The sequence below is a fragment of the Bombyx mori genome, chromosome 6, assembly GCF_030269925.1.
Source record: "Bombyx mori chromosome 6, ASM3026992v2".
NCBI lineage: Eukaryota > Metazoa > Arthropoda > Insecta > Lepidoptera > Bombycidae > Bombyx > Bombyx mori.
This window is the reverse complement of record NC_085112.1, coordinates 13,662,956-13,677,945: the sequence shown is the minus strand read 5'-3', so window position 1 is coordinate 13,677,945 and position 14,990 is coordinate 13,662,956. Positions and strand designations below refer to the sequence as shown.

Genomic DNA, 14,990 nt, shown 5'->3' with positions numbered 1-14,990 from the left:
CTTCCACGGTGAAGGAATAACATAGTGTAATAGAAATCAAACCCGCAACATTATAATTTGCGTATTTAATGGTGGTAGGACCTCTTGTGAGTCCGCGCGTGTAGGTACCACCGTCCTACCTATTTCTGCCGTGAAGCAGTAATGCGTTTCGGTCTGAAGGGTATGGCAGACTTTACATATGGTACATATTAACAAATGATGTTATTAGCAAAACTTAAATTACTGGAATGCTTTGGATTTTACAGAACGACAAATTTTAGTGCAAAAGAGTCAAGAGCATCACTTGAAATTTCGGTTCATGTATAATATGGCGTTGACTGGAAACACAGTAGGTATGGGAGTAAATAGTATCGCTTCAGCTAATGTGCGCGTGTCAGTAAAACTGCGCCGATATATTCATAGACACAGCCCATTGACTTTCTCGCCGGATCTTCTCAGTGGGTCGCGTTTCCGATCAGGTGGTAGATTCTGCAAAGCACTGTTCTTGCTAGGGTCAGTGTTAGCAACGCCTCCTGGTTTGGCCCCGGGAACTGACCTACACGTTAGGGTTATGCTGACATTGCCTCTTAAGGCTATCAGCCCCTGAAGGCTATCATCAGCTTTCGATTTGAGCCTCATGAGCTCACCTACGTCAAGGCAAAGCTGAAATAGCCTCTCAAGGCTATCAGCATAGGTAGGGGAAAAAAAGGCTATCAGCTAAGCTACAACAAAAAAGAAGGAGAAGTAGCGTATTTTCCAAAAGGCGGATTTTTTCCTAAATTCGTAGATTTCTCGTATTTTTTTTTATTGCTTAGAAAGGTGGACGAGCTCACAGCCCACCTGGTGTTAAGTGGTTACTGAAGCCCATAGACAGCCATCTACAACGTAAATGCGCCATCCACCCACCCTGAGATACAAGTTCTAAGGTCTCAAGTATAGTTACATAGTATATTCGTGAACCTCTTATAAAACAGGCAAGTTTTTACAAATATTATTTCGTCACGTACCTGCAATCGGGTGCTGGACACCATCGCGTGTCTGGGTCGGCCGCCAGAGCGCGCCTCACTGAGAATTCTTCATATTTTTCAAATAAAACTGGATTGTCCACGATGTGACGTACATCTATAAATTAAAAGAAAACATAATTAACTTTTTGAAATTCACGGAAGATTCGGTTTTAAGTCGGAGTAAGTTCATTTATACAAATAAATAAAAGTGGAGTGTCTGTTTGTAATAATAAAATAACCACTTTTTACTAAGCTCGTCCACCCATCTAAGCAATAAAAAAAAAGTAAGTATCCACCACAGTATAATACCACAGTACGTGTACCAAAATATTATTTTTTATTTTAGTCTGTCTGTCTGTTTGTTCGGGCTAATCTCTGGAACGGTTGGACCGACTTTCACTGATAGGTAGCTGATGATATAAGGAGTAACTTAGGCTATTTTTTTAGACTTGCTTCGCCCTGCGGCGGCACCCGCGGTACAACAATAACCGCGGGTAACATCGCGGGACTCAGCTATATAATATAAAATGGAAGTTTTTAAATAGTCCTATAAAAAAAATCTGTGACAGAATGGACGATCCATCTTTTATGTGATGTCATTATCGCTAAAATAGAAACCATGAAGAGGAAAGATTAGATTTTTTGTTTTGTTATTTTCTTTTTTTATTGTTTGTTACTGCCAGCTTTGTTAAAGAAAATTATATTATATATAAAATAAGATCATTAATAAACTGCGGTTGCCGAAGCGAAGCTAGGGCGGGTCGCTAGTATGTAATATATTTTTGATATTCCGAGAACTGGGCGTACTTGTTTACTTGTAAGTCTTTTGTTTATGGCTTTTTTTTTGCTTAGGTGGATGGACGAGCTCACAGCCCACCTGGTGTTAAGTGGTTACTGGAGCCCATAGACATCTACAACGTAAATGCGCCACCCACCCTTTGTATTCATAGACTCTGGAATATTTTATCAAAGTCACCCCTGAAATAGAAAAAGCCTTTCAATTTGCTGAGCTGAGCATGTCAAATCGATACACACACACATGGGTACACATATACCTACTCAAAAAGAATTATAAGAGACTTTTTGAAGCAATCGGGGTAACAATTTTAACAGAGGTCCACATAATAACTATGTAGGTACACTTGTCTTATACATCTAGCATAAAGGTTTCTCGGAAAACGAAACAAATATGGATATTCCCGAGCCGGATACCAAGAAACTGGGTACATCAAAGCCTTTGCACGCGTCGCGCGCTATTTTCTTGGAAACTTTCAGCGTTTCTTTATGTAAAGGGAAAACGTAACATGCTTATTTTAAACAACCAAGTGATTTATTTATTTATTTAATATATTTTGTACATGCAGCTGTTAGAAGAAACACGACAATAAGGATGCAGAGTACAAGGGCACTACTTATTTCATGTTGAATTCTCTTCCAGTAGGCACGCAGAAGGAAAGAAGAAGTAGGAACACAAACCTAGTGGCATACAGTAAACATTACATATAATAATATATACACATACATATACAAAAATATATATACTTTTATTTAATATGGTAAGGATAAATAGTGTTCTTTAACAGATTTCTTGAACGCTGCTACGGTTTTGCACGCTCGTATGCTTGGAGGGAGGGAATTCCAAAGTACAGAAAATGACTTTGCGTGTGTTTTATGAACAGGACATTTGAGGAGAGTTTTAATGTGTGTTCTACAAGGAGCAAGGGAGGGACGGGCGTAGGTATTTATTTTAAGCGGCACAAACAACACGTTCATTGTAACGACTTTTTTTTTACCCTTCATCGGAAAATTTTGTCGCCGCAATCGGACTTACTTTGGTTTCATTTCAGAGTGTTACTCCAGGGTAAAGTGGACATAGCCAATCCGAAACTAACAAAGAAAACAATTCAAAAGCCACCCACCGATGGCGACACAAGATTCTAGAGACAATTGCAAAAATACCTATTATTATTTTTCCTACCTATGCTGATAGCCTTGAGAGGCTATATCAGCTTTACTTTAGCGTATAGGCGAGCTCTCGGGGCTCAAACCGGAGATGTTGCTAACACTGGACCTAACAAGAGCAGTGCTTCGCAGAATCTACCACCGAAACGGACACACGATCCACTGAGAAAATCCAGCGAAAACTCAATGGGCTACAAATACCTAGTCGATACAAACGCAAGCCAAAAATTGGTACAGATTAGCTTGGACTCGTAACTTATCAGAAATATTTACGGTAGTAGGAAAACAGACAGATTAAATAAACCTTTTGACTACCATGTATTATAGGTTACCGGTGCCTTACGTGGTGTGAACTGATGTCACATACATCGCGATAGTCTAACAATAACAACTTCGTGCTCTTATATCGTTCCAACTTTCTAAATGGTACTAAAATTATATATTTTTAAAGGCGGTTTCAATACTAAATTCACATATTTTTTTTCCTAATCGCCTTAACTAATTCACAAACTTTCACAGTTAGGGATATTAATAATTTACGACGAATTTTCACTTAGATAATTAAATTACTCGCGGTATACAATTAAAAAAAAATCCCCATATTTTGATACGCTGTTGCGATGTGGACTTTGCGGCAGGTCGATAAAAAGAAGGTGCTATGCAAATCAAATCAAATCAAAAAATTTTTATTCAACATAAATGAAAGTAAGTACATACTTGTTGAACGTTAAAAAGAACTACCGCCATTTCACAAAAACTAGCCTCCGTCCTGAGAAGAACTGGCAAGAAACTCAGCTGGCATGTCTTTTTTTTTAAATTAGTTTTTTTCAAATATTCATTTTTACAAGATGTGTTTTAACGTAACAATTATTGCAATATTGAAATGCCCGGAGCGAGCAACTCACGTTGTCAACTATGCTCTAGAGATGTGCTGCTAAAAACGAATGTTTGGTATTTCATGGACCGAACTTCGCACCGATGTTTCCATTCTTCACGAACTCGGCATTAAGCAGCGCCATTCAGCACTCGTGAAAGGCCGCATACTATTATTTTTGGACATGTCTCCCGGCGAGGAAATGACTCCATCGAGCGCCTTGTCGTTCAGGGCAAAGTAGAAGGCACCAGACCGCGTGGAAGGTTGCCCATGCGATGGACCGACCAAGTCAAGTTGAAGTCGTCGTGACCTAAAGGATAAGACGTCCGGTGCATTCGTATCTAGCGATGCAACGGTGTTCGATTCCCGCAGGCCAGGGTACCAATTTTTCTAATGAAATACGTACTTAACAAATGTTCACGATTGACTTCCACGGTGAAGGAATAACATCGTGCAATAAAAATCAAACCCGCAAAATTATCATTTGCGTAATTACTGGTGGTAGGACCTCTTGTGAGTCCGCACGGGTAGGTACCACCACGCCGCCTATTTCTGCCGTGAAGCAGTAATGCGTTTCGGTTTGAAGGGTGGGGCAGCCGTTGTAACAATACTGAGACCTTAGAACTATATCTCAAGGTGTGTGGCGCATTTACGTTGTAAATGTCTATGGGCTCCAGTAACCACTTAACATCAGGTGGGCTCTGAGCTCGTCCACACATCTAAGCAACAAAAAAAACAAAAATATTGTACATTATTGAAACGTACCTAATCGTGCCAATTTCTGCCGTGAAGCAGTAATGCGTTTCGGTTTGAAGAGTGGGGCAGCCGTTGTAACAATACTGAGACCTTAGAACTTATATCTCAAGATGGGAGGCGCATTTACATTGTAGATGTCTATGGGCTCCAGTAACCACTTAACACCAGGTGGGCTGTGAGCTCGTCTACTCATCTAAGCAATAAAAAAAAAGTATTGAAAAACTTGCACTCGCATCTGCACTTGTTTGTAACAAAACCATAAGAGCAAATAATATATCTTCTCATATTATGAAAAATTTGTAAATCTATTTATAAATAATAACACCTAAGGTAATATTATTTTTATGTTTAATCAAAAGTGACTTTGACCTCTAGGTCAATCTCTAGAGGACTAACGCGTACAGCGAACAATTTTTTAGGGTCAGGACAAGTCAATTAGATTTAAAGGTTAATCGGTCTATCGTGATCGGAGATAATTTTACAAAAATATTATTAATTTTTGGCATAGTCAGGTCAACGAACCTACGACCTCACTCACGTTCAGTCGATACCGGAGCTCTTAGATATTAATGTCGCTACCCTCCTTGACACATGAGATCTAAGTATCAAGTGCATTGTGCACTATTCAAACCTTCATCCTTCATTCGTTATGTGTATGTCAATGGTCTGTCTTGAATCTATACTTAATATATAAATCTACAGTGGTTTTTTACGGATGTTCCGTTATAAATACCGGACCATGCATCCGATTGACTTGTAACATGGTATCCATCTAGAAAATATATGTATTTAATGGATTGACTAATATTTATATGAGTGTTGGACTCCCTAACAATAATGACAATAAATAATAATGTTAATTTTAAATGCCCAGCGAAGCGGACGAGTACGACTGGTTTTATTATAAAATCATAGCGAGGGGTGAATGGTTATATGGCTTAAGCGACATTTCGCTTAATACGCAAAATTCAACTTTATAATTAAACCAGGTGATAGGTCCTCACCTGATCAAAATGGGGAGTGTATAGCGCGCACATCCCTTTTTTATTGCCCTTGTAGACAGAGAGCATACGGCCTATCTGATGGTGAGCGGTTACCGTCGCCCATGGACTTCAGCAATGCCAGGGGCAGAGCCAACCATTTGTTCTCCTTGTGGGTCTTGGAGGGGCGGGGGAGCGGTAAAAACGCCGCCGGCTGATCACGAAGCTTCGAGAAAGGAGACAGTACTACAGTCGATATAGCACCATCGAACTATACCTTACGTCGACATCATTAAAAAAACTATAACACCTTAAACTAGGATAGTTTTAATTCGTTATAAGGTCCTTTTTTTTCGGTATTAGCATCAACAATTCGATGTTTTTCATCGAACTTCAGTTATGTGTTTTATTAGGTGTAAACCAGATCATATAGCTGACGTTTTTTTTTTCAAGATATTATTTCCAAATTTTAAGCTCAAAATGGTTCTCCGGTAAAGTTTAAAAAATGTCTCATAAACCAAAATCTTTCACTTATCGATCGCATTTGGCAAATGATTTTGTTCCGAGCGCTTTACCTTTTATCGCCCTGCTGAATTCGCTCCATTCGAGAAAACAAAAAGCTCCTTTGTTCTAAACGTTCTTCGCCTTTGGATAACCGTTTCATTAATTCTGACTAGACCCATGCGGGAATGTGTGCTTTAAATTTTTGAGCCTCAAATACCTGCGTAATCGACATACGTGTACACAAATCTAGCTATGGTTCTCAAACTTTTTACTACACTCCCTTCTACTCATAGCCTTAGTTATTTCCGTATCTATTCGCTGGCAGCCTAAGTGGCTATTCATCTTATCGCGGACGGTTTGGTAAGCTCACGGACTCAACATGAGAGATCTTGCTAACACTAACCCTAACAAGATCAGTGCATCGCACCGGATCGGAATCGCGGCCCACTGAGAAGATCCGGCGAGAAACCTTCTACGAGAGATCAAACCAGGATTACGTGATAAAAGCAGTGGTGGATCTCAGCGAACGTTGAAACTAGATCACATGAAACTTTAACGAATATGAAACGACGATTCGCTGTTTTGAAACAATCATTTTTAAGCGCCCCTTCCATCTCCGATGCCAATGACGTCATTAACATTTAATTATTTATCGGGCTAGCCCCAAACGTAAATTTCGAAAGAGTTCTAAATTAGTCATTTCTAATTGGATTAATAGCATTATATGCGTAATTTCTTTTTATTGCTTAGATGGGTGGACGAGCTCGCGGACCACCTGGTGTTTAGTGTCACCGGAGCCCATAGACATCATCAACGTTATTGCCGCCACCCAACTTGAGATATAAGTTCTAAGTCTCAGTTTTAACGGTACAACGGCTGCCCCACCCTTCAAACCGAACCGCATTACTGCTTCACGGTAGAAATAGGCGGGATGGTGATACCTACCCGTGCGGACTCACAAGACGCCCTACCACCAGTAATCACGCAAATTATAATGCAGGTTTGATTTTTAATACACGATGTTTTTTTCCTTCACCGTGTAAGTCAATCGTGAACATTTGTTAGGTACGTATTTCATTAGAAAAAAAATTGTTTCCTGGCTGCGCAATTCAAACGACGACACGGTCCCATTAAAAATACTTTATAAAAAATACATTAAGCGTACAAAGCTTACGAATAAATGAAGTACGAATTCAACATTAAATACATACAGACTCGTGGATGAATAATGCTGAGCAAATAAATAATATCTAATGTTTCGCAAGATTGCATGCGACACAACGCAACATCATCATTACAAAACCAGGGTTGTTAATGTATCAAATTTAATAACTACCTACATAGTTTATACAAACTCATGCGAGTTCGTTCACCTTTGTGTTAAATAAAAAAAAAAAAAATAGTTAAAAAAAAAAAACTAACAAAATACGCTTTTATTGAAAATCCAATTAAAAAATATAAAATAAATTTTAATAAATTTGTATTAAAAATAGTGTAAGAAAAAATTATTTTATTGTAACAAAAGCGTAGGGTGCATGGTATCAATAGTTAGTTTTTTTAAATTATTATTTATTTTTCAATTTTTAGTTGAATTTCAATTCCTTCAATGTTTTTTTTTAATGTTGAATTGTCATCGGTCCTTAATAAGTATACCAAATTTCCAGTTAATCCGATGTTTTGAAGGGGGTCAAAATCATGTTCAAAGATTCCGTTACATACTAACTAACATACATACGTCTGAAGCTTTTTTTTTTTTTTTTTTTATGATTGAAAGTTTACTGGTGGCCCGAAGGCCTTTCCAGTTTCACCAGGACAGGTGGGCGAGCAAAGGCTCAGCCAAGAGGGGTGGGATTCGCTAACAACTGCCCGAGCGCCTCCGAAGGAGACCTAACAACTCAAGAGCAATTGTTTCGCGAATGAATCTACTACCGGATCGGAATCGCGACCCGCTGAGAAGATCCGGCGAGAAACTCAGCGGGCTGATGCATGGGTTAGGTTGCACGTCGACCTCTTTGTCGAGTTCGACGAGTACGGTTACCGGGGTCCCTAAGCCTGCCCCTAGTATTAGAGCTGAAGGCATCTAATGCAAAGGTTATTGGATCTGATGGATCCGTAAGGACGTGTAATAAAAGCGTATTAATATCTCGAAGGTAGGCGTTTCGGAAGCGGAAAAAACTTTACTTAAATACGCGACCATAAATGAAAAGCAGCTATATTCGTTATGTACTTAAAAGCAATTTACCGGTTTAATCATAAATTTTTTTATTGTTATCATATTATTATTTCCAACTTTTGCAATAATTTACTGTTTTCGTGGCAACGAACGACTAAGATGCTATTCATCAGCATTTGTCTTCAAATATAATATTTGTGTATTATAGATTTTTACGTTTAATTTTTCACTCTTTTCATTAGATAAATCAACTTACTTCGTGTTAGGAAGTTTCTTTTTCAGAAACCTCATTGTAAGAAGCAAAGGCAGGTGGTTTTTTTTTCAATCTATTCTAGTAACCTCGAGAGGTTATTTTAGATTCACCGAACTAGTAGGTGAGCTCATGGGACTCAAAACCGACGACATTGCTAACGCGAACCCTAGCAAGAGCCGTGCTTCGCAGAATCTACCACCGGATTGGAAACGTGACCCACTGAGAAAATCCGGCGAGAAACTCAGTGGCTTGTGTTTATAGGTTAATTTACTCGTAGAGCCCTTCGTCGCAAGCGACAGGTTCGGCGAGGACGGCGATCGGTGCTTGAGGTACCAAAAAGCATTGTTAGTGGATCGGGAGGATCCGTAATGACGCGTTTAGAGCGACGTCAACTGTTTACCATTCGGTCCACAGGATCGGGTATGTAAGCAGGTGGAAGACGATCGTAGTGATGGTATCGCTGGTTCAATAAAACAAACGTTTACGTCGCTGGGCCCGTTGTCGTCAGCACGACGATTCTAGACCTCTAGGTCCAAGAGCTATTCGTAGCCAGTCTAGACGCTGCGACTTGCTTAAACGGATCTAATTAGGTTGGTGGCGCAAACATCTAAGCATTTACAATAAGTCTTAATACCACTTAATACAACATATTTCATCTGACAGCCCTGGAATATAGTGCGTATCACGTTAAGACTATTCAGCATTCTAGTATTGTAATACAAATATTTTGTTTGTTGAGACAATATTATTTTGCACTTACATTTATAATAACTTTATTAATTGTATATATTAATTAATTTACGACTAGAATATCTCAGAGATTGCTTGCTTTATTATATTGATTCCCCTCACGTTCTAGCGAGTTCAGCAGAATTTGAAACCAGGAGTACAATTACATTGCGTATGTGACAGTGATCTTACCTATTCAATTACTGAACACAAAAATATACTTTTAGGGTTCCTCTAGTGCACATAATAACTTTAATGAGGATCTAACACCGGTATACATACATGATCGTCCCCCTATTTATACTAGTCGATAAAAAAAATTACAGTTAAAAGTAAGTCATAATTTAAATAGATGAGTGAATGTCATTGCACTACGACACATAGAAGCCCGATCCAGAGGACTAAATGGTAAATAGACGCCTCGCTCAAAATACGTCACTTCGGATCCTCCCGATCCACTCTTTCTCCCTCTTCTAATGTGCCAAAATTACTGTCTGAAATCTAAAGGGTTAAACTTCCATCAACTGAGTTAATTTAAATTATTTTAAGACTGCGCGATATAATTATACAATTATATATACATGCTAACAATTATATTATATACAGGGTGTAAACAAGCCGTTCCCGTAATTTCAGAGTTGCGGGAAAACTTCCAGGCCACAAACGAAAAACAATATTGATTCGTTCAAAAAGCCTTAGTATGTGCGATTTCGAGTAGCTTATCGCGCAATGTAACGCGAAGAGAACCACTAAGTCCTCCCCCTGCGCTCCCTCGACTATGATTACAATTACTTTACATTGTGGTACAAAGAAGTTTAATTAAATACAACACGTTTAGGAAATGCCAGTTCCCCCATAGGTCCTCTTATAGGGGAAATACACCTTGCATAGATTACATACTCAAAACCGCTGGTTTATTATTACAATGCTTGAAGCAATCCCCGTCAGACACAGAACTGCAAAAATAAACTCAATTTCTTTCAACAAATGTAATAATTTCCTTTCAAACAGCACTTCGAACCTCCTCAAACTATTTCGCTCTAGAAAATGGGTTACGTCAATTGACGTCATCGAAAATGAAAGGTATTCTGTTAACTTATGACGCATATTTGAGAAAATTCCAGACGAAGCAATCGTCGATTCGATCAGTGTGACTAAAGAAAGTTAAAAAAAAAGTAAAATTGATGTTAAAATGAATACATTAAATACAAAAAAAAGTACAATGGGCGATCTTATTGCTAAGAGCGATCTCTTCTAGGCTACCAGTCATCGTTCTCGTCGAACCCGTCGCTTGCGACGAAGGGCTCGATGAGTAAATTAACCCACAGACACAGCCCACTGAATTTCTCGCCGGATCTTCTCAGTGGGTCGCGTTTCCGATTCGGTGATAGATTCTGCGAAGCACGGCTCTTGCTAGGGTTCGTGTTAGCAACGTCGTCAGGTTTGAGCCGCGCGAGCTCACTTACTAGTTAAGATTACGCTGAAATAGTCTCTCAAGGCTATCAGCTTAGGTAGGAAAAAGAAATCTAGGCTACTATCAGGTGGACAAGAATCACTTCAGGAAATAATAATAATCCATTCTAATAATAATATCCAGATCGTATTCATGAACCCAAATATTTGAGGCTTTACGTTTCGAAGCTACAAGTACTGGGTATGTACGGTACCTAGTTTTATTATTATTGAGCAATTTATGGGCATAAAATATGGCCTGATGGTCTTTTCGGCTTTACCAAGGCTGTTGGACGAACTCTAGGGGCTTTGGTATCTACTATTGGTATCTATTTTTTTATTGCTTAGATGAGTGGACGAGCTCACAGCCTACCTGGTGTTCAAGTGGTTACTGGAGCCCATATACATCTACAACGCGAATGCGCCACCCACCTTGAGCTATAAGTTCTAAGGTCTCAAGTATAGTTACAGCGGCTGCCCCACCCTTCAAACCGAAACGCATTACTGCTTCACGACAGAAATAGATAGGGTGGTGGTACCTACCCGCGCGGACTCACAAGAGGTCCTACCATAAGTAAGAATTATTTAAGGCGTAGTTTCATAATTACTTTTCGTGTGGAACAAACAGAAACAAAGCAAACCCAACATGTCCTCCACTGCACCACCTATTGGACGGTATAGTGTGCTATAATCTCACGTATCGCATTCATTTACTGGTGGGCAACGGATAAACTATTTGCTGATGTCTATCTTCTTCTTCTTAGTCGAATACTTCATTGCTGGAGGTCGTGTCCCTGAAAGCCCTTCGTGGCTCTTTGTACCATCAGCTTCCATTTGCTTCGGTTTCCGGCTTCTTTCAGGGCGGTCGCAACAGAGAGTCCAGTGAGCGAACGGTTTGGTGGCCGGCCGGCGGGTCTTTTCCCTTCTACCTTGATGTCTATAAGCGTTATCAATCGCTTAGGTGGGCCAGAATGGCCAGGTCTGCCTTCGAAAGAAACAACAAAAAAAAGAGATTTAAGCGCTGGAATTACCTGAAGGGTGTATACTCTCGTGGCAGACGGGACAGCTGACCGGCACCCTGGCTTCATATATCTCGATATTCAGGTATTGCCGCAGACACGGCTCGCAGCAGCGGTGGGAGCACCACGCCAGCCGTACCGTCGCGCTCGCGTTCAACGTCGACAAGCACAGCGGACACTCGAGCAAGTCACCCTGTTGACAATTACGATAATAAAGTTAAGAAAATTCAACTAGTCCTCAAGCAAGTCACCCTTTTGACAATTACGATAATAACGTTAATAAAATTCAACTAGTCCTCAAGCAAGTCAGCCTGTTGACAATTACGATAATAAAGTTAACAAAATTCAACTCGTCCTTTGATCATATAATAGTCCTGAAATGAAGCCGCCTAAACATTTTAATTTTTGGGTTATCATCGCGAACTTAGCACAGAAGGCAAACGCGCCGTGGGTAGAATACCAGCCAAATGGTCAGATCAGTGTGCTTAGTGTCCATTGATTACGCAGGGTCGTTCATGGACGTCAGCAAGCCAGGGGCAGAGCCAAGCCTCTACCTACCGCTTAATACTCCCGACAATCTTCGTTTGAAGAAGGACATGGCACAGCGCTCAGGAAACACCGTGGAGGGGAGCTTATTCCAAAGCCGGATGATACGTGGCAAAAATGATCTCTGGAAACGCACTGTGGATGACAGCAGTGGCTCCTGGTAGTATGGATGAACTCTACTCTGGCGGCGGGCGGTGCGATGGTAAAAACGAGAAGATGATATCATCTCAAACAATTTTTATATATGTAGATTTTAGATATGTATAAGCTCACTAAAAATGGATTTCACGTAAGCCCTATTCATATTATGATTTTTCATCTATAATATAATATAGAATACCATGGACCCAAGAGAGAGATGTTTTACCCATCTCTAAGTCCATAGTATTGGTTCTATACCACTTACATCTTTATCACGGAACACGTCTAGTTATTTGTAAATAAGTATTTTTAATGCGTACTTATTAGCTTTATATTTAACGGAATCATCAGAATAAAGCAGGTATTTTATTTAAGCGTGTGTTTTTATTTCTTAATCGCAAATGTGTAATTGAAGATGGATTCTTTTAAAATGTTACGCCACCGAGGTGATTGACTCATTCGAAGTAAATCGAAACTGGAACATAGTTATTTCAATGTAAAATTCTTAAAGTATTTTTATCACGGTAGGTATGTATAGTAATCGGCAAACTTCTTGAGCAAATGACCTTGACTGCGCAGAACCGAATTTTAGATCACTTTGGTGGTGAGGGTGAGGCGCGACGGCAGGGGAAATCGTATCGAGCGCGTTATTGGTAGATCAGTCGAGCCTTGCGTCCCGCACCGCGCCCTCATTCCGCTTGCTCCCAAAAGTACGCTTGCGTACAGTGGAAAGTCTATCGTTATTAATCGTTAAGTTATTTGTTATAATTGCTTGTGGACTTTGTTGCCACTGCTATTTGTTGAGTGTTTGTTGATTTTTTATAAAACATACACTATGCCGTGACAAACTGGTGTAGTAGGTACTTAAAAGAAAAAGTAGAAAATTTGTGTACGATGTATATTGCTTCATTATAAAACAGGGGAAGAATGATATGGAAAGATTAAAACAGACTTCGGAAGCAACAAAAACATCAGTGAGTACTGTTAGGTGCATTATTAACGAAGCTAAAGGCTCTGGCTTGCTCGCCGTGTTTCGGACTCCGGGTAAGAAAAGATCAGGGAAGAAGAAAGTTACCGGAATGGATAGTTTCGTTCAATCTGTAATAAAAAGATGTAATCATAATAACTACATAACAAGCAGCGAAACTCCGTACCGTAGAAAGGCTTCGAAAAATTTAAAGAAGATATAAATTTTAATGGCTCGGAATGAAGCTTACGACGAATTATGAAAGAGCTAGACTTCAGATGGAAGAAAAGAACAGAAAATAATCGGAAGCTAGTAAATGAAAAAAGTAACATTCGATTACTACGAATCGAATATCTTCAAAAAATAATTAATTATAGACAAAAAATAAGACCGAATCGACCGAGTTGTAAACTACGCCGATGAGCCCTATGTCGACTCATCACGATGATAGCGACTCGGGTGATGAAAACAGTGATGATGATGATGGTCAAGATTATGATAACGAAAAAAAAATTACAAATACCAGCTTCGCTTCAACTGAACCAAGACCTGGCAACAGCTCTAGTTTTGACTTAATAGAAGGAATATCTATTTTACCCCAAGATTAAATTATTACAATTATTAACCTATATGTTTTGTTGATGTTCTAATAAATATATAAATAAATACATATGTTGATTTTAATAATTTAATAGCATTATGACGCAGAGTAAGTAATGTTTTTGCACGTGAGTGTACCATGCGCAAACTTACCCCCACTACGTCAACAAATGCTCAAGAAGTTTGCCGGTTATTATAATAGGTTTTTCTCTTCGTCTGCGATGCGGTATTAATGTGGTTTTTTAACTTGGATTTCCCTGCTAAGCTTCTGTGAATACGGAAATTATGTAGGCGGATGTGTTTTTTATGTGTTTTATCTTTTTTAATACTGTAAATCGGCCGACGAATTCACTCTCCATTTAATATTAAATATTTACCAAAGTGCATCACAACCATGCTCGTTCACCTATCCTGGGTAAACTCGAAATGATCATCCAGGTCAGAATAAATTTCCTCAAAAATTATATTGATAAAAGAAAACTGTTAAAAATAAAGTACGTCTGTCAATAATAATTTCGTTACTTTATTCCAGAAAATATGATGCATAAAACGAGCTCATCTGAAAATTAAATAAGGAAACACAATATTTTCCTGACTGTGGGTATTCCAATTTTTTTTACCGTCTACCGATGTCTTAAATCAGCGGTTCCTGACACTCTTTTGCTTATATTAAAAATGTGAATGAAATAAAATAAAAAAAATTCGGTACATATAGTAGGTATATAGGTATTGTTACGCGCTGGGGCTTGGGATAAATAAAACTTTCACCGAAGTACAAATTAAAACTCTATTTAACACTTATTACACTTAAGGAACACTTTACAATTCGCAATTCACTTCTTCCGCTTCGCTTCAGGTGATTCGTTCGCTGTTTCGCTTCGAGTAGTACCGCTAGCTGCCTTCTTGTCATCTCTGTATCGCATTTATAGTCGATACGATATATCTACAATCATCGAGAACATTCTCGGCAACACTAGTCGTTTCAATATGTGTTTCCGCTATTTGATAATAGATTGCGTTACACTTCTCGAGCGTTCTCGATATTACT

The 14,990-nt window shown here is 39.1% G+C and overlaps 1 protein-coding gene across 1 annotated transcript in view; it reads right to left on the bottom strand.

The window, feature by feature from the left end:
* The window catches only part of LOC101746977 (E3 ubiquitin-protein ligase RNF19B), an 89,095-nt gene that overhangs the window by 6,219 nt on the left and 67,886 nt on the right, over positions 1 to 14,990 (bottom strand). The window contains exons 3-4 of the mRNA XM_038011807.2: positions 11,701 to 11,881; positions 987 to 1,101 (exon numbers count right to left, since the gene is read on the bottom strand). Of these exons, the coding sequence (XP_037867735.1) occupies positions 987 to 1,101; positions 11,701 to 11,881 (296 nt within the window). The remainder of the gene's footprint in view (positions 1 to 986; positions 1,102 to 11,700; positions 11,882 to 14,990) is intronic.